The sequence below is a fragment of the Anas platyrhynchos genome, chromosome 22, assembly GCF_047663525.1.
Source record: "Anas platyrhynchos isolate ZD024472 breed Pekin duck chromosome 22, IASCAAS_PekinDuck_T2T, whole genome shotgun sequence".
Taxonomy (NCBI): Eukaryota; Metazoa; Chordata; class Aves; order Anseriformes; family Anatidae; genus Anas; species Anas platyrhynchos.
The window spans coordinates 10,480,944-10,504,278 of record NC_092608.1 but is presented as its reverse complement, the minus strand read 5'-3'; the positions used below and the strand labels follow the sequence as shown (position 1 = coordinate 10,504,278).

At 39.5% G+C, this 23,335-nt stretch overlaps 1 protein-coding gene and 1 long non-coding RNA gene across 2 annotated transcripts; both read right to left on the bottom strand.

Annotated features, from left to right (window-relative positions):
* Positions 1 to 198: 198 nt before the first annotated feature.
* LOC113841828 (uncharacterized) lies at positions 199 to 14,418 on the bottom strand. The gene is made up of 10 exons (XM_072027074.1): positions 14,332 to 14,418; positions 13,645 to 13,712; positions 13,022 to 13,133; positions 11,893 to 12,018; positions 10,871 to 11,009; positions 9,723 to 9,796; positions 5,365 to 5,571; positions 4,448 to 4,564; positions 3,321 to 3,513; positions 199 to 1,319 (listed from the first exon to the last, which is right to left on the bottom strand). Exons 1-10 carry the CDS (start codon positions 14,416 to 14,418, stop codon positions 1,129 to 1,131), a joined length of 1,314 nt encoding a protein of 437 aa, XP_071883175.1. The 3' UTR covers positions 199 to 1,128.
* A 317-nt stretch (positions 14,419 to 14,735) lies between these two features.
* LOC139999261 (uncharacterized) lies at positions 14,736 to 20,702 on the bottom strand. Its single transcript, XR_011804611.1, has 2 exons — positions 19,991 to 20,702; positions 14,736 to 15,309 (listed from the first exon to the last, which is right to left on the bottom strand). It is a non-coding gene; the product is annotated as an uncharacterized lncRNA (long non-coding RNA).
* Between the last annotated feature and the right edge of the window lie 2,633 nt (positions 20,703 to 23,335).

Genomic DNA, 23,335 nt, shown 5'->3' with positions numbered 1-23,335 from the left:
TGGCAAAATGTGAACTTGTCACAATTTATCTCCATTATTCTTCCAAATCTAGGCATCCAGCAGATCGAAATGACTACTACTAGATAACAGAACATGTACTGTTAGTGGAATTTTTCTTCAAAGTAATGTCAGATACCATCAACCCTGCTTAGGTTTTTCTTTCCCAGTTACTATACCGATCAAAATTATGATGATTAGAAATACTTTAGTGTAAAAAAAACAAATAGATAAACTAACCACACGGTCTGAAAGGATGAAAACAACATCAGGTAAATCTTTCTGCCACTTATCTCACTACAAAATGCCTTCTAACTCAACGTTGTTCCATCCCAAGTCAAACACGCTTTCTGTTTTTGCCCCTATAGTACATGGTAACAAAATACCCCAAGCCAACAATATACATTTCACAAATAGCAGCAGTCCCTTCTCCTTCCCTTTTCTGTTCCAAAAAACAATGAATACTTTTTATTTTAAGAAAATTAACAAGGATTGTTCCACATGACACTGGAATGGCTCACTACTTGTGTGTTCATCCAGATTGTTATCAACTGATTCTTTGCCTGTGTCACCTGGAAAACCACTGTGAAGGAGACTATTAACCCTTTTATAGGACCACACCACAGTACAACTCATTGAAACATAACCATCCCTTACAGATGTGCCATTTCCAATTACTTTAAAGTGAAAAATGGCTACGGGTGAGCTGTTCACATTAGGGGGGTAAAAAAAGATAAAAGTTTATTTATTTATTTATTTATTTTATCTCCACCTGCTAACAGGATTTCATGAAATGGCTGCCCTGGCACAGCCTTACTTCAAAAGAAAATTACTCATTGGCAAAACATCAGCAAGGTAAACCAGTGGAATAAACAGAAAAGCTAAACTAAACATCAAAAAAAATCACACCACTAAGAAAGCAACCAGGACAAGATGTAAAGCTTGGATGCTGACAGTGAGAAGAGACGGACAATTCAGAAACATACTTTATATCTCTAATGAATTTAAATGACACAAATGAATGCTAATGCTAGATCAGGTTATTTATAGAGAAGCGGCACGTTATTTTTGATTTGGTATTTATGCTTACCTCACCTACTTTCATCATAACTTTGTATGTATTTTTTTCAATTACTCACTTTTATCGTTGTTCATGGCCATCTCAACTAATGCATTAAGTGCAATAAAAAGGAGACATTTTTTGGATATAGTTAAGTGGCTTAGTATGATAGGCACACATCGGTATTGCAAAAATAAGATCTTTCCTTCATCTGTCTTCAAGTCCACGCAAAGGGAACGAAATGCCTGAGTCAGGTAATTCACTGAAAGATAACAGAAAACAGGGAATAAAAATTATGTAATCACAGTTCCATTAGATGATCACAAATACATGAATATTTATCCTAAGAGTTACTGTTGCAGATATATACTAATTAAAAAAAAAAAATTAAATGGCTGAAAATATTAATTTACTTATTTGTTTAAATGCATCTTCTGCCTATTTTTATTCCTTACAAAAATTGTTGTGAGTGGAAAAAAAGACAAGTTACAACTCACAAATTGAGCAAAATATATTTGCAAATATAACACCTTTCTAATCTCTTCCTTAAGAGAGAAAAGAAATCACAAGCTGCATAGTTTGGGACTATATTGGTTTCAACATCTGGGAAGCCTCTAATAAAGGAGTAAAAGGCTCATTCATCTGAATAACTGCAATTACTGTCATGACAGCAACTATTCACATTCCTTTCCATAAAAAGCTGTAGTTTAAGTTATATATGCATCCACGTTATATATGCATCCACGTTATATATGCATCCATTTTGGAGAACACTAAATTATTCAGAGAATTTAGATTAAGTGAATCAATTCAGTTTTCTTAATTTCATGATGTCAAATCTTCCTCAATATCTTGGAATAGCATTGATCATCTGGAGCACAGAAAATTAAGAGTAAGGGAAAAATTTATCACATAGCAAAAGTTTAATTACAGTGCCATCTGCTGGATATTAGCATCTTGAAGGGAACAGGATATATATGTTTAAACTGAATGTGCTGCTTTGTCATCGCTAGATCATTAGACATGTGGTCAGTGATGAAAATTCATACACGGTAAGTTTCAACATAAATTTAACAGGTAATTTTTTTCCATGTTCTATAGGCTCGCAGTAAAAACCAACCATGAGAAGCTAAACTGATTCATTCTGATCAACAGCTTTCATCTGCTTATAGTTAATCTCTGCAATAAGTACTTTTTTTGTATTGTAATTCATTTGCATCATTTTCAAACATTTCTAGAAATGTGAGTTTCAATTTCAGGGTAATCATGCTTCACCAAAATATTCTGACTGAAACTATATGATACTGAAATTGAAAATACACTGATTCTTCCCTCCAACAGCTGAAATACTGTATTTGTTTATTAATGGTGACAGGGTGGTCTTCCAGAATGTTTAAATCCTACTTATTCTAAGTACTACCAGTATAAATACTGCACAGGTCAGTATTTTTGTCATCACTTCAAAGAAAACGTTTTTTGTCTTTTCAGGCCCTGTTTGTTTTTAAAGAAACTGCTGCTGAGAAGAGATACTACGGCATCCTGGAAATTGCACAAGTGGAGTAACTCTCATGAACTGAAGCAAAAGTCACTAAGAACTGCGATATCTCCAGACAAGTACGACCTCGTTTGCTTTTGCCTGTTAACAAAATACATTACTATACTGCATCAGCATATGGTAGCATTCTTCAATGCTGATAATGTTTATGGGTAGCCACTTGCAGTGACAGACTTGGTAGGAGAAAAGGGGAGACAGCAGAGAGGTAAGAGCTAGATAGAGTATGAGCTTTACATTAAACTTTGACAAAGCAATGAAATTCTAGAACTGTTCTGAATTTGCTACTGATTTCAGTTTACTGAGGAGCAATTAGCTGTACCATTATATGCAGTGCAGATCTTGACAAACAAATCACTGCTACGGTGATTGCTTGAGAGAATTACCAACATCTCTTTTCCCCTTTGTCACAAAATACGTTGATCTCACTGACATAAATAAAGCATATTAAAATGACCACACAAATTATGACATGAATAATAGCAAGGTTCATACTTGCTTCCCTATATTATGCTTCATCAGGTGGTAAAATTCAAATAAAACATCCTTTACTACTAAAGCATTACAGATGCTACAGTATCATTGAACTGCTGCATTTTGTACATTTGTTTTTTTGTCTGGGCACATACCTGAAAATAAGATTTAAAAAAAAAAAAAAAAAGAAAAAGAAAAAGATAATTTAAAAAAGACATAATAAAAACCAGAACTTACTTCGTTTTGCTGTTCTAAGCACAACTAAAGTTGACAGAAACCTCAAAGGCATAGAGGAGCTTTTAAAGAAATGTGCAGCTTTTGGTTTACTCTGTGTAGACTTTTTAGTCCATTTTTGCATGCTTCCCTTTTGTACTGCGCCTTTGAGAATAACTTCTGCAAGTCTCTCCATTGTTGCTGTCATGCTTGCATCCTGTTTCAAACAACGTGCACATTTAGCGTAAACATTAAAATACATGAAAATCCTGTCTGCTAAGTACGTATGTTCCCCTAAGGATTAAATATTAAATAGCAGATGTCGTGACCGTGTATTGCAATATAGTCTGTACATGGGATACTACTTTGCGTTCCACAAGCAGTTGAACAACATTAGCACAGGGCCTAGTCAACACACACTTCACAAAGAAACAAGGTAGTCAGGGCCCCTGATATGCTGACATTATTTAATTTGCCTCTGGTTCCAGAATAAAGTCAGTTCAAACTCAGCTTTAATCAGTGCTGCCTACTACACTACCCTCTTTTGTGAAGATGCCTGAAGCTAGGTCCTACAAAAGCATTTACAGAACTAAGGTCTAAACATGACCCTTAAGAATACTGTACAGGTAAGATGTATTGGACTTTTCAAAAACCGGTGCAGAAATATTACTTCAGAATCAAACTTAATAACATGCTCATTTAAAATACGTTCTCATTAGCACTGGAACCACCAGCTTAGTTCTATTCAGTTAGACACTGAGTAGAGAACAAAGAAATCAAAATACCTTTGCTACTTTGCCACACGTTGCCATCAATTTCAACAAATCTCATGCATAAAGCGAACAAAAATATATTTCTTTTCCTAGTTCACACGTTTTGTAAGCACATATGGAAAATACCATTTCTGAGATGCTACACACTACTGCAACAAAGATCACATATGTGTGCAAAAATATGTTTACAGACACGGTGCAAAATATTACAACGAATGTGAGAAAGTTAATTTGGTGAGAATTAGTTTTTCATTTGCTATGTATCTGTGGTAGGCATGTATGCTTTGCAAAGACAGCAAAGTTTCTTTTATATATACTCCCTGAAAATATCTACTTTTCATACTCATTTATAATACAAAATATCTCTTGGGAATTTACCTGACTACCAGTGTCTATCTGCCTTAGAGACCAGTAGATAAATTGAATCACAGACATATGTAGTTTAGGATCCACAAATGGCATCCACTGGAGCTGTCCAGTGACCATAGGCAAAAGCTGTAAAAATACAGAATGGCAAAGTTACGTGCAGTATACGAACTTACAGTACAAGCTAACCACAAGTAAAAAGCAAACTAAGCAAAACTAAACCAAACTAAAATCAACGTATTCCCGGAGTTTAACAGACTACATGTACAAATACTCACTGGGCAGATCTGGTACAGGTAACAGAATTATATACTGAATTTACATTTTACACAGGTTTACACAAAAAGTGGAAAGACATTGTGTGAGCTCAAGCTCTGAAGTCTAATACCAAGGGCTACAAATTTTAGATAGAATAATAATTAAACAAACAAACAAACAAACAAACAGAAAAAGCAGATTTCCTGAACGCTTCACTGATTTCCAAGCCTCGGTATCCCAAAAAAGCATTACAAGTATAGCACGGCATCATCTTTTATAAGACATAACTTGAACTTTTAATACCTAGTATCAGCACTAAAATACTTTAAATTAGACGTGTGTATCTCCTTAGGAAAAAGGAATTACATACAGTATTACAGATAAAACACGAGATAAATTATCAGCTGAGAAAAGTGACTTAAAATAGAAAGACAGGTGGAATCTCAAGGTCAGACTGCACACTACACATTTCCTTAAAAATGATCTGTATAAATATCTGTATGAAAAATTATCTATTACATCTCACTGTTGGAATTAATACTGAAGGATTAACTGCTGTTTTCTTTTAATTCATGTATTCAAAGCGTGTGTAAAACAGGCAGACCTGTTACACTCAGAAATAATACAAAGAATCTTAACATTTCAACCTAAACAAATTCAAATGCCTTTACCTTCATACAATTTTCTAGAGTGTAGTTTTCTTTAGCACACTGAGGTTTCTCACTGCCCTCTCTCTCTTCTTGTATTTCTATTTTGCTAAGGTGTTGGTCTGAGATCCAGTCCATAAGAATAGTTAAGGGGTCGTAAACTTTTGAAATCCGTAGTAACTGTAACACATCCACAACATCAGTTATTTCAGTTTTCAAGTCTATGATTTTCTAAACCACAATACCAATAGACTAAAATATACGAGTACATTAGTAATACGCACATGCTTTATTTTGTGCTTAAACAAATGTTTATGAAAGCCTTGGGAAGAGATTTTCACATACAAAATCACTCTATTTTATAATTCTAACTAAATGGATCATAGGAGAAAGAAAATATTTAATGATCTGTGCATGATCCTCATTTTAATACATTTAATACACTCCTTTGCTTTATTTCATACAATCTACTTAGGCTAAATTTTAACTGTGTAACTAGCATTGTTGGAAGAATAAAGATTTCGTGAAATTGTCATGCTGTCCCTCTGCTACAACTGTACAGAAAAGCTCTGTGAAAGGTATCCAGACGTTCCTGAAGACAAACTACATGAACATCTCTCTAAAACCTTCACAAGTTTTCTTGTATCTACCTTCAGACAACTGTTCTTCTCTTCACTCAGAATTCTAACTACTGATACTGCTCATATATCACTTGCGACTGTGAGAAAAGAATATGGGGCAAACTATAACCGCCATTTAAATATAAGTAGCATACTCTATGGATACAACAAGCATCCTGATCATCATGTAAGTCCTCTATGAATACTTCAGTTTGCACAAAAGAGAAAGAGAAAGAAAGATTTTACTGAGACTAGGAAGCAGATGATTTTAATCATACTCAAGAGCATCAGAACTGCAATTCACTGAAGGAGCAACGGTCAAAAGAGTTTAGGCAGCAATTTGCTTGTCAGCATTTAGGTCAGATTTAAGTCAAGTGAGAAGAAAACTTTAACTTTGTATTCTTGTGAACCACTGTCTCAGCGTGCCTTTAAGAACAGAGAAAATACTCCTTTAATTAACACTTTCAAAAATAACTAACTCTAAAGTCTTTAATACTGCAAAAGCTCTGAGAGACTAAATTTCATGTACTAGAAAACGAAGCAGAAAGTATTTACAACCATTCACACAATTCTTGTCTTAAAGAAACAAAATCAGCAATTTTAAAAACAACTTGTTCAAACATTTAAAATTGTTGACTGTAACTTGCAAAGCTACTTACAAACTTGACTGTACTGCTTGACTACTTGACTGTAACTCGTAAAGCTAGTAACAGGAAATAATTAATCTTGCCTGGGTTTTTAGCAATTCGTTATTTTCCCTCAGAGAGTTAAGCGATGACCTCAGTTCGTTATTTTCATCAGTCATTTTTCTCAAGGTTTCTCTCAGTTGGCTCATTTTTGTCTCATGCTGCTAGAGAAATATCAAATTTTAAAACGTGATTAACAAGAGAGTCTTTTTAGAAATAATTCTCAACTAAGTTCCATTTCAGTGTTAAAAAATAGGACAAACTTTCAAAGATCAAATTTGTAATTCTTCATGGTCCAATCTGCACATACCACCAGTAGTGAAGAAAGCAACATCCACACCACATATTAAGAAGAAATATAAAGAAAATGGGAGCCATGGTGTACAGCCTATGGATCTTGTTTTTTTTTTCCAGAAAATACCTAGATCTTCTCATTGATCCTCTTGTACATTCCTCAGTTAAGTCAGGTGTGGGGAAGAATTGTGAATGAAAACAAATGTCAAAGCTTTTGTTTACACTTAGCTCTTTTTTCTTTTAGCATCCATTTTAACCACAAATATGCCCAATTCTCCCTTTTTTGAATCTTTCAAATATTCTAACTATTCACTGCTGATAGTTAAGACGCTTTAGTTCACCTGTACTTAAACACCTGTCCTGCAATGTCCAGGAATGTATCCAATACGTGCTACATTTCATCGAATTGGAAAAAAATAATTGTGAAACTCAAGATAGTAATCTTTTAATATTTGTTATTATTATTAGTCCACAATATAATTTAATACCAGTACATACCATTAAAATATAAGCAAAAACAGACAAAAGAAACTGCAACAAAGGAAAATTGAAGCGACAATTACTTGTAACAGTCAAAAACCTGCGTGCCTTGAAAAAGAAACCAAGGAATATGTCTTTTTTCCCCTTCACTGGAAATTTGAAATATAATTAAATATTTTCCAGCAGATTCTGGAAAAAAAAAAACCAACACTGAGGCTTTGAAGCCGAGTATAAAACAAATGTTTTCAGAAAATAACATTCCATTTCTCAGAAACCGTGAAAATCTTCTATGTGAAAATAGCTTTTTGTTCAGAAGTGTTGTCTTCTGTACTAGGAATTCAACCATCCACTACATTTTCTTAAGCCTCACTCTCAGACTGTTATCATGCTGCAAAAAGGACTTAAGCGGTAAATATAGAAATGATCTCATCAACAAAGAAAATGCTACAGATAGGCTCCAAACGGAGTGCTCAATTACTTCCATTGAAAAGGCCAAACCTTTAGAGTTAACCAAGCCTAGGAAAAGCTTGCCCAGCTTGGGATGGAACAGGAGCAAGGTGGCTTGAAATTGACCATAAACTTTCAAAACAGTCAGGGACAGCAGAATTATAAGTGAAAGGTTTTGAGAGGAAATAAAAAAGAATTAATATTCTCAATTTCTCCAAACCACATTACACAATGCTTTATAAGGCTTGCATATTTGGGGTTTTGACAATAATTTCACAGTTCTTCAGGGATTTGGCAATAATTTCACAGACCACAGGGCTGTTGTAGGTGGTGCCAGGATGTCTAAACCATCCAATTCCATTATCAAATCGGGTACCATCTGTATCATAATAAAGTGCATCACTTCATTCCTGCCAAATGTTTGTCTAGTCTGTTCCGAAGACCTGCAAATACTGGAAGCACCAGTCTTACTGACCTCTCTAACCCAGTGGTTAACTGCTTCATTTTAATCTAGTTTTCCCAAATTTCAACAGTAATCTGTACCTACACATCCCACAATTCATTGCACCATTCTGAACTGGAAACCACACCAAACTCACTAACAACAGTTTGGCACTTTTTATGCTAAATCTTTCATTTGGGGGTTTCAAACACTTTAAAGAAATAAGCATTATATCCAGCAAACATATGATGGCTTAAGAAAACTACAAGCAAGTTAAAATGTATGGGGAGCAATAAGAATCACTAAGTAAGTTATTGTACTTTTTTCATAGTTCCAAGTACTGCCTAAACGTCTTCATCAGCATCTTTTATTGCAGCGAAAGCTGCTTCACATCTGTGAAGCAATTCTTCTCGCTCAACTAGAGCACGTTCTCGTCTCTCAAGTTCCAGTGCATATTTCTCCTGTGCTGAACGCTCCCTCTATACCAAGGAAAAAAAATGTTGAAACGCCTTCGAAACACATGAAATTACCGATTTATAGTGAACTAGAATTCTTTCCTCTGCAGATATGCTTAGGTTTTGTTTTTAATTATAGTGTTACACAATAGCTGACTAATTAGAAGTATCCTAATGGCCATCTACATTCAATTGGATTTGCGGCAGGACTGCTTGGCCTTCCAAAATGCAGAATTCAACTCTGCATGGCTGTTCAAGTAACAGCATAGACAATTAAAAGTAGGATTTTGTTTCCAGAAGTTTTGGATAATGCTATTATCTGTAAGACAAAAGAGTCCAGTGCCCTAAACACTAGATTGCTGTATTGTTTCTTCAGTTAGTGGAAAGCACCTCTAGGAAAGTGGTGAGAAAAAAGATACGCACAATTCTTTTCATCTTGGATGGTGCAAAAGACAGTCCCAGCAGGAAATCTAGCAGAAGCACAGAAGCTGTTACAGAATAAAACCAATGCAGGTTTGGGAGCTCTTTAGTTAGTGGCCCAAGCCTGCTGGTGGATAAACTATTGGGAGTCACCAGCAGCAGAAAAGTAAAGGCAGAAGGGATGGTCTTCACAGAAGATCAAGTCAAGAGGGCAAGTGCTCTTGAATGCCCAGAGTGAAGAGCATAGTTTCAGGTGCTGTCAGGAAAAGCAGTGCTTGCAGGTGTTTCTCTCCATGCCAACACCGCATCACAAGACACAACTCTTGGAATAATAGCACTGTGTTCAAACTCCCTTCAGCAGAGCAAATATCTGATCTAACCACTACGCATGTCATTACCAAGTCAGTGAACTAATTTAGGGGAAGAGGTGGATGATGACAGTGATATAGTTAGTAATTTCTGAATTCTCTGTCAAAAGTGAGAATCTTTGTAACATTACTGATCATTACAAAATGTCTGAGGCCATTACAGTTCCTACCTGGAGATTCTGACGGGCGACTTGCAGTTCGCTATTACTCTGACTTTTACCCAAATGGGATGGTAAGGTGTTATCTGTGGAGAAAAAGAACACACTTTACATTAAAAATATAGTCTTAAATAAATAAAGACTGCTTATCCAAACCAGCGAAAGTGTATTTTAAGCGTTTACAGCGACCAGCATAAAGCAAGACATATTGAAATGAAAAAGTAATCTCCTAAAGAATTACGGAGAAATGCTCAAAGTTTTGTTCCATGACTTGTTTGAATCAATCTATGCACGGACTGAAACATGAGGTAGCCAAAGTTTCCTTTTTGTTATGGCTTCAGGAAAGTGATTAACTGCTGAATAGACCCGGACCTCTCCTATTTCCCGTTGAGTGAAACACTTCAGAACTGCAATTTAACAAATTGCTACTGAGTAAATTAAGAGGAATTTAGTTGTATACAATGAGAGTTGATGTACAATAGTCACAGTTTCTCTGTTAAGAATTTAGTTTAGAATAAAGAGAAGCCAGTCCACCATTTAGGGAACCTGAGCACTTTCATTTTTGATAAAGGCTGCCTCACACTCGACTCTAAAAATACTAATAGATACGCCTCTTGCTCGAATATTTAGTCCTACCTAACCGACTACATTAGCAATGAGCGTGAGCACCCATATAGCCCCAATGCAAATTCCTTTTTGTCATTCCTGGTCCTCCCTTGTTCTGTCTTGAAGACCCAAGTGTACATCTTTGGCACAAATGACGGTAACACAAACATTACTGCCCATTGTTCCAAACCAGTATTAGTCCGACACTGCCATTATTACAGAGCTGAATTCATTCTTAGGTGGTTAGAAACATATTCGGAGCCTATATTCATAGGTCACATAGGAAGACAGACCTGCCTTCCCATTGACGCTTACCGATGTCCAAACACAAAGAGCTAAACAGGCAGCAGCAAATGAAAATGGATCAGAACAGACTAGAGAACACAGAAAGGATAGAAGTAGGGAAGTATGTGACAGATTCTTAAGAACCAAGCATAACAATACTGCTTCTCAGCAACATGTTACAGCATAAATTGAAACTCCTTACATATTCACTCCTCTTTTGGAGTGATTAGGGCCATACTAGCTGTTCAGTGTTGCTATCTGTCTCTTACTGCAATACGAAGTATTTCTAGAAGAACCTCTGGTACAGACAGTCATGTTTATGCTGAGTTTCAGAGAGTAACGCCTCTTACCAACATCATATTTATGAAGTTCCGCTAGCGATGGTGCTTTACAATCCAGCAACTGCTCCTATTGAACATGAAGGCAACGCATTAATATTTCATCTTGCATGTGGGCCTTTTCAACAACTACATTAACAGACAACTCTTGCCTCCACCACACAAACTACATTACTTAAACTATTAAAGCTGAAAAGCTTCCAGTTATTACGAAGCTTAATGAAACACTCAAACATTTAAAATAGGGAAAAAAAATCAGAATTTGTCTCTTATGGATGGCATGTTCAGCTTGTGAAACCATTTGGTTCAAAGGCAGCATACCCTGCCACAGAATAGCCTGTCTAAAACAAACATCTTAAGACTAAGTGTCATTGCTGCTGTGTTACACAAAACTAATACCTGTGCAAAAGTCAGACTGTGCGACTGAAGGCTTTTACGCAGCCATCGAGAGTTAGAGCATTCCTTACTTTCTGCTCTATTTAATCCAAATTTAGAAAACAAACAAGCAGCATAGAGGGCAAGGAAGTCTGAGTTCTCAGGCCTGATACCTTCCTGCCAGTCACACAATAAATAGAGAACAGCCTACCTAGTCTTAACTTCTTGGATGTGACTACTAACATGATTTTCCTGCATTTTTGAAGACTGTCAACCCTGAAACCTTGACAAGTGTACGAAAGCCTGCAGTTGCAGTTTTCTTGAAAGCTAGACCGAAGTGTCAAATGGCAGAGAAATTAACATTTCTTTAAATAGAAGAATAGGAAATCTAGAAAAATAGAATAAATTCTAGAAGAATTACATCTAAAGAATATTAATTCCATTAGATTTAATACTCAAGATTCTAAAATAATTTAGCCAGGAAGTTTTACAGAAGATGACACGGGAAAAGTGCTCCTCCAGTCAGACGCTAGAAGCTTCTGAACGTCACAGAACAGAGGTTGGAAATTGGCATTTACCTTCAACTTGTAAACAGCAGGGCTTCCAGGAAACAACTTAGCAGATTTTTCAACCCAGTATTTTGCTCTTTCATCAGTGACGGCATTATTGCACAGTAACTCCGCTATCTTCAGTACTAGATCTTTCTGCATTGGGTTCAACTCCACAGAACGCTAGTTTTCCCCATGCACGCACACTGGAAAAAAAGGCAGGAAAAAAAAGGTAACCTGATCTTGCAATCCACACAGAATGGGAAAGAAAATTATAACAGTCATTGAAAAGACACAGGTATTCAAATTAGACAGATCTATTAGTAAATACTTTTTGAATGAGTTAAGAAAGACCTCAGTTGCTAAATGCATCACTAGTCTACAGCACCCAGATACATCTGCTGCAACTCAAAAGAGCAAAAATTCAGAAAAGAAAGAATTTCAAAGGGAAAAAACGCAGAAGCCAGCTACTCTGCCCCCACCACCAGCTATACGCAGGCAGCTGGACTCTTACGTACCTTTAGTCTAACTCCATATAGACATTTTTGAAGAAATATATAATTAAGTCACACCCTACGACAAGCTGGGATGTATTGGCAGCAAAACTTTTGAGCACATCCTCTCCCTCCCCAAAACCTGAACAAAGGCATTCTGATGGTGAATTTTTCATTGGGCAATCATACAAATAAATGTCAATTATGTTCGCCCTGCCCCATCTCACACCCCCCCAAACAAAACCCCCCAAAAAAGCAATAAATACGAACAACTAGAAAACACCCTAGGTCTAGTCTTCCAGTAGCAACTAGATTACTGCTGTCACCTGAGCCCTTGCTAAGAATCTGTCACTGCTGTCAAATTCCCTAATCCAAAGGGCAATGTAAGATATGGAAAGAATTTAGTAGCAGCTAGCACAAAGACCCAGTCTAGGTCACAAAAGAATCATCTTAAAAAAAAATACTGATGAAGCAAAACACATCAAATGAAGAATCCCCTCTGCAGTATGTCATATACACCTTTGGCAACAGAAAGCATACATATTACACTTTTTCCACAAACATGTTTTCTTCTATGCATTTAAGAAAAGTCCAGAACAGAATGATTTTAAAAGTCCCTTTACAATGGATTAAAGCAGGACATCGGAGGTCGGTGGAGTACTTACCCTGTAACATCCAAAAGCTTTTTCTATGTTGTCCTCAGCTTCATAAATTTGTCCAAGAAATCTGTGTGCTCTCCGATCTCTCTTTTGCACACTGAGGTATGTAGATATATACCTATGGAGCAGGAAAAAAAGGATCAATATTCCTCAATAATACGAGTCCCTCTGTCCTCCCCCGCCCCCCCCCAGTGTCCACGGAAGCGGGGCAGGAATTTAACATGTGATACAGGAAATGCAGTCATGGTTGGTTCCAGATACCTGGTCTGGATCTTAAAGTACAGAACAACATTATTTTTACATGTACAGACGCTACTTATTTGCCACCAAGTATTGGTATTTACTAAAAAAAAAAAAAAAAAAAAAAAAAGAGAAAGAAACTGTAACTGTAATTACTTCATAATACAATGGAATAAAAGCCATTTCAAACAGCAAGTTTTTCAATATCACGCAACTAATTATCTAAGTTGCTGTTTTATAAAGATTTAAACAGCACTTGATACCCACATCTACTGCTACTGGAAAGCAGCATGATAGTGATCTTGATTTCTCCAGTCTACTTCATATTCACTTAGCTTTTCTAAAGTACTTTAGAGAACAGAATAGCAGAATACAGCAACGCGTATTACCTTTTAGCAAGTTCATACTCCTTTACTTCAAAATACAGCTTGGCGAACTGGAATCCTTTCAACGATTTCTGAACGGAAAACACACAACAAGCACATTTTAGATGTACAACACTTTCAAAGTAATTGCATAGGAAGACCCTTCTGATACTTTTTGAGAGACTGAATTTGATAACTAGTTATCAGCTCCAGTCCGCTCCTCATACCCAAAGTTTTGTTTCTGAAAGATGTGGGATTTGGAAAACAATGCTTTTCCAGTAACTGGCCAAGGCTACCAACGTGAAATCGAGGCGGCCGCTGCGCTGAGGGACCGGGGTGGGCGGAGGGGGTTAACGGGAACAATGGCGGGGCCTCATCCCGTGCTGTGGAGTGGAGCTGAAACGGGGACGAGCAGGGGAGAGGCTCGCTGTTGGGTTACAGCTCTGTGTAACGCAGGCACGGGTCGAATCTGTGCGCTAGGGGCGTGCAGGGTAATGCTTGTGTAAGCAGCGTTCCCTGGAGAGGCTGAGGGAAGGGTTGCTCTCGCTAGCCTCAGAAGTAAAGCATGATATGAAGATATAGCGCGTGACAGAAACATGTGATGTCTATAGTCATCTCTAACTGCATATATGAACAGCAAGTCGGCTGTTCTGAAAAAAATACTGATAGTCCTGGCGCCGAGCTGTAAGAGAGAAGTTAAAAAGAACTTACCCATGCACGTTCCCCCTCTGCACCACAGCTTCCCAGATAACACTCCAGGAGATGGTTGTCACGAAAAGTTACCAGCCACTTTAACATACCATGTACAAAAACAACGTGGGTCTGGAAGGTAATCTCCCGAGCAAGTATGAACTAAATCCTGTGGCAGACTGCACATAAGAACTGCTCTTTACCTTTCAAAGTACTCAAGTGCCCAAGAGCCTGCAGACAGCACAAAACAGCATCCACCTGACCAGCACCTGCCCAGCTGCCTCAGCTTCCTCACTGCTCATCAGAGGAAGAATGACATTTCAAAGGCCTTCCGTCTACTGACCATCAACATCAATTAGCACGTTCAAAATAAGTACACAACGCGATGCAAATTGCTCTTCAGCAAGCCAAAGTGAAGACAATAGTTATTTTGACAAGACTAAGATTTAATTTGTAAAATTTGACATTCCATACAAATATGTCATAACACAAATACACCCAAAATATGCCAGTGTCTGAACTTATTTAACATGCAAAAAAAATCAATTAGAACACATAAAAAACAACCATAAGCTGCAATTTTACATTTATACATCAGAAGTGTCCTTTTTAAGGAAGTGGAAATAATTAATCAATAACATCTAAATACTGATTTATACTGCTAGAACATCTGTATACTCAAAAGCCAGAATTCTCTATTTGCCCACAGTCTGTAATGACAACTCTTCCACTTACTAACCCGTTGGGAGAACCAAAGGATTCGAGCTTTTTCACAACATCCGTTCCATCTGTCACAAAACCAAACACCACGTGTTTAAAGTCCAAGGCTTCTACTGTTTTGAGTGTTGTGAAGAACTGAGAGTTATTCGTAGCCCGACCCCTATTTGCCATCGACAGCAATCCAGGACCCGTGTGCTTCACTTCAAAGCTCTCTTATTCAAATGCATCTCCATAAATTGACCGTCCACCTGTTCCATCATGGTTAGTTACATCACCTCCCTTAAAAAAAAAGCACAGCGTTTACTTTCAAGTCCCAAAGAACAAGATCATCACGAACATCGTGATGTTCAAGAACATCGACCAATAGCACAGTTACATTCTTTCCAAAATAAGAGGTTTTGTTCAAAAAACACAGGTAAAACCTCATTCTTAGTTATCACAAGTACTATAGTTACTTGGATATAAGGCTTTCCACCTTCAGCAGATTTGCTCGTGGTAACAAAGCATTACTGGAATGTTCCTCGTTTATCCTGAACACAGCATTTTATCTTTGTTCCACATGGCAACTACTCTAAGCGGGTCATTCCCACTTTCTGCTTCCTGCTTCACTCGGCCCTTACAACTGGCAACCACGATTATCTCTATTCTCACTTAGTCCCTGCAGGCACAAAACTGACCACCCAGAAAAAGTCATGGTACCACTGATCAGAACTTTCCTGCTTTTGTGCAGAAAGTTTAAAGAAAAGAACAACGAGAGTCATACTTCAGATTCACTTAATACCCAGTCAAGACTGGAGAGTTTTTCACTCTGATGACAAGCCATTTGTATATTGCTATCCATTTCTGAATTTGGAAACGATTGTGCCCTGCCTTGAGGGATGTAGCATTATGCAAAAGCATTCTTGTAGCATGTAAGGAATTCAGTTTATTTTACCTGTTTTAAGTCATTATACCTCCTACTGAATATTTGGAAGACTTTTAGGAACGAAGGGAAGGTATACGTGAGCAGATACCGATCTCCTATGCCTTCAGAAATTATGGGTGATACTTTTTGAGAGACTGAATTTGATAACTAGTTATCAGCTCCAGTCCGCTCCTCATAACCAAAGTTTTGTTTTTGAAAGATGTGGGATTTGGAAAACAATGCTTTTCCTGTAACTGGCCAAGGCTACAAACGTGAAATTGAGGTTACTGGTGAAGCAAGCAACAAGCCTTAATACTTGTGACATTTCACAACCACTTCTTACTGAAGAGTGTAGAAGAAGTAGAAGAAGAGAGTCTGCTACATTTAAAGTACAGCCTGTTTTTTTCCCCCAGTGTAACAATGTTGCAAAAAGAACCCCTAAAATCTGACAGAGTAAACAAAAAAGATGGTACTTAGTCCTGGTCTAGTACATATCACTCACAACTGTTTCAATATAGGTAAAATGTTTTCTTCCCACCTAAGAAATCCCACCCACTCTCAGTTTAGAGCGTGGAAACACAGCAAAAACCATGGAGTTCGGGCCACAGGGTTACTGCGGAGCCTGGAGGAGGTGCAAACGAGGCTGCCACGTTCTGGGATATAACCACACAAGGCAGGCCATACCCCTTGGGGTCAGGGGCTGTTTCCACCCACAGTAGGGCTGCGCATACGGTCAGCGGAGCATGAAAAAACTAGAAGAACTGAATTACAATTTAAAGGAAGTATTGCTGAGAGTGGTCTCCCGAACCCATGGCACAGTCCGAAATCCCAACGGTGTTATCAGGCTAGTTATATAAACTTTTTTTGGGGGGGGAAGAGGGCTTCTCGTCATGAACACAGTAAGGACTGCATTCAGCTACTGAACTGTTACTGCACTGAATAACTACATACAATAATAACAAATAATAACAATCAAAAAGACCTTACCTAGCACTAAACTATAGGCTTGAGGTGAAAGCCGCATTACATTGAAAACAAGAGAGAAAGATGTGGTAGGAAGGTACGCATTTTAAACTCAGACAAGGTATTTTCTTTAGGAAAACCTCCTGACTGTGCCGATTCAGAAAACAGCCAGAAGAACCAAGTTGTTCATTACGAAGCAAACTGCAGTTTCTGTCTTAAACCTAATAACTAAAGTGCATACATAGGTTAGGTGTGTGTCTCCTTTAAATCAGGATAAGGAAGTATTTACATAGGCACAGGTAGAAGCATAGGGAAGAAAGGCTGCCTTGCTGCTTTTCCATCCATCTCAAACACTCATTGAAGAGAGCTGATACAAGTCTTAATAACATAGCCTTTATTGATGACACTGGAAAGATGTTTTGAAGCAACCAGTTTTCCATAAACAGGAAAGGAAATTTTGCTTGCTATGATGTAATTACATAAAATCTGTGTAAGTCACTAGTATAAAAAGGAAAAAACAAACACGTGTAGTTGGTAACACAGTACCATCAGGAATTCCTGAGCAACTGCATTTTCAATAGAAAAGGGAAAAATAAAACAGGTGTGCATGAACAGAACTCAACGGTATAAAACAATCAGGTGTATGTTATAAGGAATTCTGATGACTTGTGAACTCAGTTCTTGAGGATGACTAAAGAAATAGATCCTAGCAGGATCAAACCACATATATTTACACTCACAGTGTAAAAGTAATATTGCCAGTTAATTGAAATATGCATTTCCATTACTGTTCTAGACGTTAAAGAAGCTAAATTTAAACCTCAGGTGTTCACATTTGTAACAAAATTCCTCTTGCATCCTGAATAATTAAGGCAAAGTATGTTATCTTTTGAAAATACCTTGTATATAGTTTCTGCATAAAAATATGAAATAAAAATAAAACTATATATATATATTTAATGGAACACTGTTATGTATGGTCCAGCAGAACAAGGCACAAAAAGTGAATACAATGCAAAAGCATATATAAAAGTTAATGAGTTACTCTGAATGGAATATAGCAAAATTCAAGTAGTTCTGAGCATGCTCATTTCCTGCAGTAGGAATATAGACTTCATACAGATATTTCATGCTAAGTCCGATGTACAGATTCATCATGTAAGCACAAACGATCAGAAGCAGGTCATTTGTACAGTGACTGTATCTAGAAATAAGACACTTTTCAAACCATCTGAAACCAGGCTCCTTAATGAGACTATTTGACCTGAAATCTGGGCATGTTTGTTTTGTTTTGTTTTTCCATGAGGTGAGGTATGTTTGGTTTCTTGCCCTAGACACTTGAAGTTTTATATTCATGCTTAATCTGCACATCAATACTTTCATTAATATAAATGACACTCTGTGTCCGTAACATTGGACACATTTGCAAAGTGTGTCTTTGCCGGTATTCACAAGCATATTCTCCATCTAAAATTCCACAGAGATTACTGTGCACAGTGGCACACTTGTACCAATTCTACTGCATTATCAGGGTCTGAAACCTTTCTGGTGAGCTGATATTTAATTTAGTCTATAAGTGTGGTCTATTTATCAACAAATAAGTATACATGTACACGTACAGAGAATGGAAAATTTCAAAATATCTCAGTCTGATTGAAAGGCATGCATCATAATCTATTATCTCATTGCAGCCTCAAAGTCCCTCCCCACGAGTAAGATGTATAACATTTCCATAAAGAACAGGGAGAGCAGAAAAGTCTTCACTTCCTTCCCAAAGTTTCAGCTAGTTTCTTCAGTCTTTTCTTCAGCTCTAGAGGAAGCTTCTCATAGCAGGTTTTGCAGACAGGCTTCATATCAAATTCTCATATCAAACTAGAAGCTACTTTTAAATATGTATTTAAAATCCGAGCTCCCAACATCGGATCAAAAAGCAGGTTTTGTCTGTGAACTCCAAACTACTGGAGGTAGTTAGGCCCAACGACGCAAAACATGAATCAACGGTCTGCATTCGAAATACACTCAAATTGCTACTCCCCACCCCTCCCCCACCCCCAAGTGATCTATGTAAAACTTTAAGTGAATTTAAATGAAAACAGGCCTCCGCGTTTTCGGTCCATCTTTTCAGGTATCACTGACACGCCAGAGCGGACTCACACTTGACACCTTGCGGACAGGGATGAAAAGCAACCTCAAAAGAAACGCTTGCAGCCTTGGCAGACCCTTCCCTCCGAAATCAACACAACAAGGAAACCAGTAACTATTCCCTCGGTGGACTGTGCTACACAGTCAGCTGTAAGCATCGCTCGAAAGTCAAAACTAAACGCGTCCGGTGGCCTTGAGCACAAGAAGAGGAGAGGAAATATTTTGTGTCGAGGCCACCGGGGAGTATCAACACTGTGGGAACGTATCTGTGCACCTGGCGGCGATGCACTTGACGCTGTCTAGCCCAAACAGTGCCCAAGTCGAACCCACAAAGTCACAGGACAGCTTTGCTGCTGCTGCTGCTGCTGGGAAAGGCACCAACCAAAGGCACAGCCGCTGCACGCAGTCCCTACCGGATCACGCTTAGCTCGGGCACATTCACGCCGCTTCAAAGCAACTCCGAGCGGCAGGCCGGGATCTTTCAGGATTAGGGCCCGCTGAATCGCATCAGGCGGCTGAGCGTTTCCCAGCTAAAATGGGCACGGGTGGCGTTTGTCACCCCCGGGCCCGCTGGCTGACAGGGAGCGGAGCTGTGCGCCCCCAGCCCCCCTCGCTCGGCGCTGTCGCTTCAGCGAGCGGCCGGCCAGAAACCTCCACGGCGCCGCACGGAAAGGACACTGAAACTTGAAGGCGGCGCGGTGCTTCGTTTGTGAAGGAAAGTACCTCTCCCTCGCTCCGGCCCCGAGGAAAGCCCTGCTATAAAACCCCTCCTGTCCGTGAGGCGCCGCGGGGCAGGGGCAGGGGCAGGGGCAGGGGCAGCCCCAACCCTCCCCTCACGACGCCGGCCACCCCCCTAGCCCCCCACCCCACCCGGGACCCCACCGGGACCCCACCGGGACCCCCTCCGCCTCCCCCCCCGCCGGCCAAGGGAAGCGGCGAGGCCTCGCTCACCTCTCTCCGAGAAGCCGCAGAGGCCTGCACGGAGGCGACACAGCGCTCCACCTCGGCCTTGCTGCGCCTCAACATGGCGACCGCAGCAGCGCCGAGCCCGGCCGGGCTCCGCTCCGCTCCGCTCCGCTCCCGTGCCGCGCCGCGCCGCCGCAGCGGCACAAACAAACAGCTCCAGGCGGGGCACCGGCCGCGCCCTAGGAACGCCGCGCACGCAGCGCGCTACGCACACTGCGCACACTGCGCACGCCCCCGCTGAATGCGCAGGAGCCGTTGCCACAGTGCGGGGAGGGGAGGGGCGAGGCTGTGACGCATGCGCGGGGCGGCCGCTGGGGCTCCCTGACAGGGCTTTAGGAACTGAGGTTGCAAAGGGTCCCTCAGAAAGTAGCTGGGAGCAGCCCTGAAGACGCGCAGGCTGCAGAGTTTGAGACACGAGCTGTAACTTATTCTTTTGGATTGATTGATTTAATTTTGTAAGCCGTAAGGCGGTTGCCCCGCGGCTTGCTGGAGGTGTGCCCCTCTCGCTTTTCTGCAAGTTCCAGGCACTTTGCTCAAATGGAGGCCACTGGGCTGTCCCCAAATGGTGTGATATCTCTGTGGACAGGCTGCGTTAAAAATTCATCCCCTCCTCAGTCTCTAGCGTCCCACTGACATGCACAAGTTTCCTGCTGGACCTAAGCACTACCCACATCTCCACAACTCCTCCCGCCTTTATAAAAAAAAAAAATAAAAATAAAGTATTGATTCAAAGATCGAAGCTGAAATTCCTTTAAGTGGTATATTCTTTATTGCAGCGCTGGATGCACGGGGGATCTCTCCACCTATCGTGCATACCCAAAGCGGAAAGCAGTCTTGAATTTATACAATCAATCTCTCAATATTCTACAAGCGCCTATACATATGCATTACCTATCCCCGCCTTCCCTCGCTTCTCATGCTAATTAGCCTTTTGGCACCTTGCGCCTGCGTAGAGCCTCCCAAGAATTGTGGGCAGGGGTCTTTGGGACGTGGGCAGGGGTCTTTGGGAGGAAGACCCCGAGTCTTCCTCACAGTGTACTTTTCACCTTTGGTCAGGAATCTGCTGAATTGGCACGTTTCTTAATTGCGAGAGCTGGTTGTTGCCAATTCTTCCGTTTGTTGTATCTTTATAATGAATTCCAATGCCCAATTTTGAGATTTATAGTCCTTACGTTTGTTTCTCTGTCCGTCTGCCGCTTCCTTATCATGAGTTCCAGTGTCTTCTTTCGAGATATACAGTCCTTGTCTGGGGATTGTCCTTGCCTCCCCAATGCCTCCCCAATACCTCCTTAATCAATCCCCCCTTTTCTTTTCCCATGCAAATTCTTTTGCATCAGATACTTTCATTATTTACAGTAACAAAACAAAGCAGGCATCTAAACAACATGCACACAAATATTCCTAACACTACTAATGTTATAGAGCAATGAACACTTGTTTCAAACATTGGAAATTGGGCAACCAGGAGGTTAACTTATTCCATATTTCACTAAAACTCCATGAAAGATCATCTTTACTGATCTCATGTAGGACCCTTGTCTGCTTCCATATTTCTTCCAGGTCGGTAGAGATCCTTCCACTCTGATCTACATACATACAACAACTTGTATTTATTACTGTACAGACTCCCCCTTGAGCGGCCAGTAACAAGTCTAGGGCCATCCGATTTTGTAATACTACCTGTGATAAACTAGATATCTCTTCTTGTTGAGCCTTTATAGCATCCAGAGTTTTGTTTTCTAACTTCTCTATAATTGCAGAAATATTAACTATCGCCTTTTCCAATTCACTCACTCCTAACCATGGGATAAACCATCGAACAAAACTATGAAAAGCAGTGTGTCTCTCTATCAATGGATTGTTAATTTTTTGTCTAATTCTCCGGATATGATTTCTCAAAGAACCTCGAGGCGCTACATCATGTATGGTCAAATTGGGGACTACTGCTCCAAGAGTGCAAGTTCCCTTCCAATTCTCGGGCAAGACCTTACAGGCTGTATCATTGCATAACCAATACCACCCTTTTCCTTCTGGAACCGTCCAGCTGGTTGAATTTGCCCAACTGCTAGTTGTACTAATATCAATTGTTTGATCACAAGATGTCTGATTTCCCACATAAGTAGTACCCGTATTTATACAATCCTGTTTTCCCATACCCTTAGGCGGGTTACACCTTTGTACACATACATAGTAAGATTCCAATGGCACGAAGCTACTAACTTCTAGTTCCAAAACTTCTTCATATTTTTGACCCCAAGATGTGTTTTCCCACAAATTAGTCCAAGGTAAGTTTGCAGGCAAGGGAATCCTGATTAACGATACACCCTTATTCCCATGCTGTGGCAGATGGGTGCATACCCAACAGTTCGTCTTATTAATCACTTGAGATACAGTTTGTATTAAGGTCAGGTGTAAGTTCTCGTCCCAAACTGCCCACCCCGAATCTGAGAACCACACCCCTGCAATCATTAGGATCTGGAAAACCATAATTTTGTTGGTCCAATTGGGGTCATGGTCCATATCCTCGCCAGGGCCTTCTTCACCCTTGAATCGTGGATCCAAGCTGCTTGCTCCTTAATCTTAATGGCGGTGTGTGTTGTCAGTAATACCTGGTATGGTCCCGTCCACTTTCCTTCCGTTTTTCCTCTAGGGGTTGTCCTGAAAAAGTCTTTATATATATAATCCCTGAGCTTAAAAGGGTGGATTGGTTGATCCAACCGTCTAGCCCAGGTCCTGAGAACAAATTTATGTACTTTATTTAATTATTTCTGAAGTTCAGTTATATATGCATATAAATATTCTAATCCTAACTGCGTTCGATCCTCTCCACTAAATAGAAATGGATACGGCCTTCCATACAAGATTTCAAAGGGACTCAAATTCCCTTATATTCTAGGTTTAACTCAAATTCTAAGTAATGCTAAAGGGAGGGATTGAGGTCATGACAAATTAGATTCTTGTCCGATTTTAGTGTTTAATTAAATGTTTCATTTTTTCTACCTGTCCACTTGCCTGCGGTCTATAAAGAGTATGCAGTTGTCTTTAGAATATCTTTAGAATCTTACTTATCTGTTGTACCACTTGCACACAAAAATGTGAACCTCTCTCAGAAGACATTGCTACTAGAATCCCAAAGCATGGTATTATTTCATTTAACAAGACTTTAACCACTTCTTCTTGCTTTGTTTGTTCGACAGGGAAAGGCTTCAGGCCTTCCTGAAATCATGTCAGTCAGAACCAGTAAATAACAATACCCCCCTTTTCTAGGGAGTTCTGAAAAATCAATTTGCCACAGTTGCCCCGAATAATTTCCTTTACTGATTATTCCAA

Coding starts and splice junctions, on each gene's coding strand:
- LOC113841828 (XM_072027074.1), bottom strand. CDS start 14,418: ATGTTAAAGTGGCTGGTAACTTTTCGTGACAACCATCTCCTGGAGTGT. Junction 13,134..13,644: donor GAGTATGAACTTGCTAAAAG/GTAATACGCGTT, acceptor CCTGCTCCATAG/GTATATATCTACATACCTCA. Junction 3,514..4,447: donor AGATAGACACTGGTAGTCAG/GTAAATTCCCAA, acceptor TGTTTGAAACAG/GATGCAAGCATGACAGCAAC.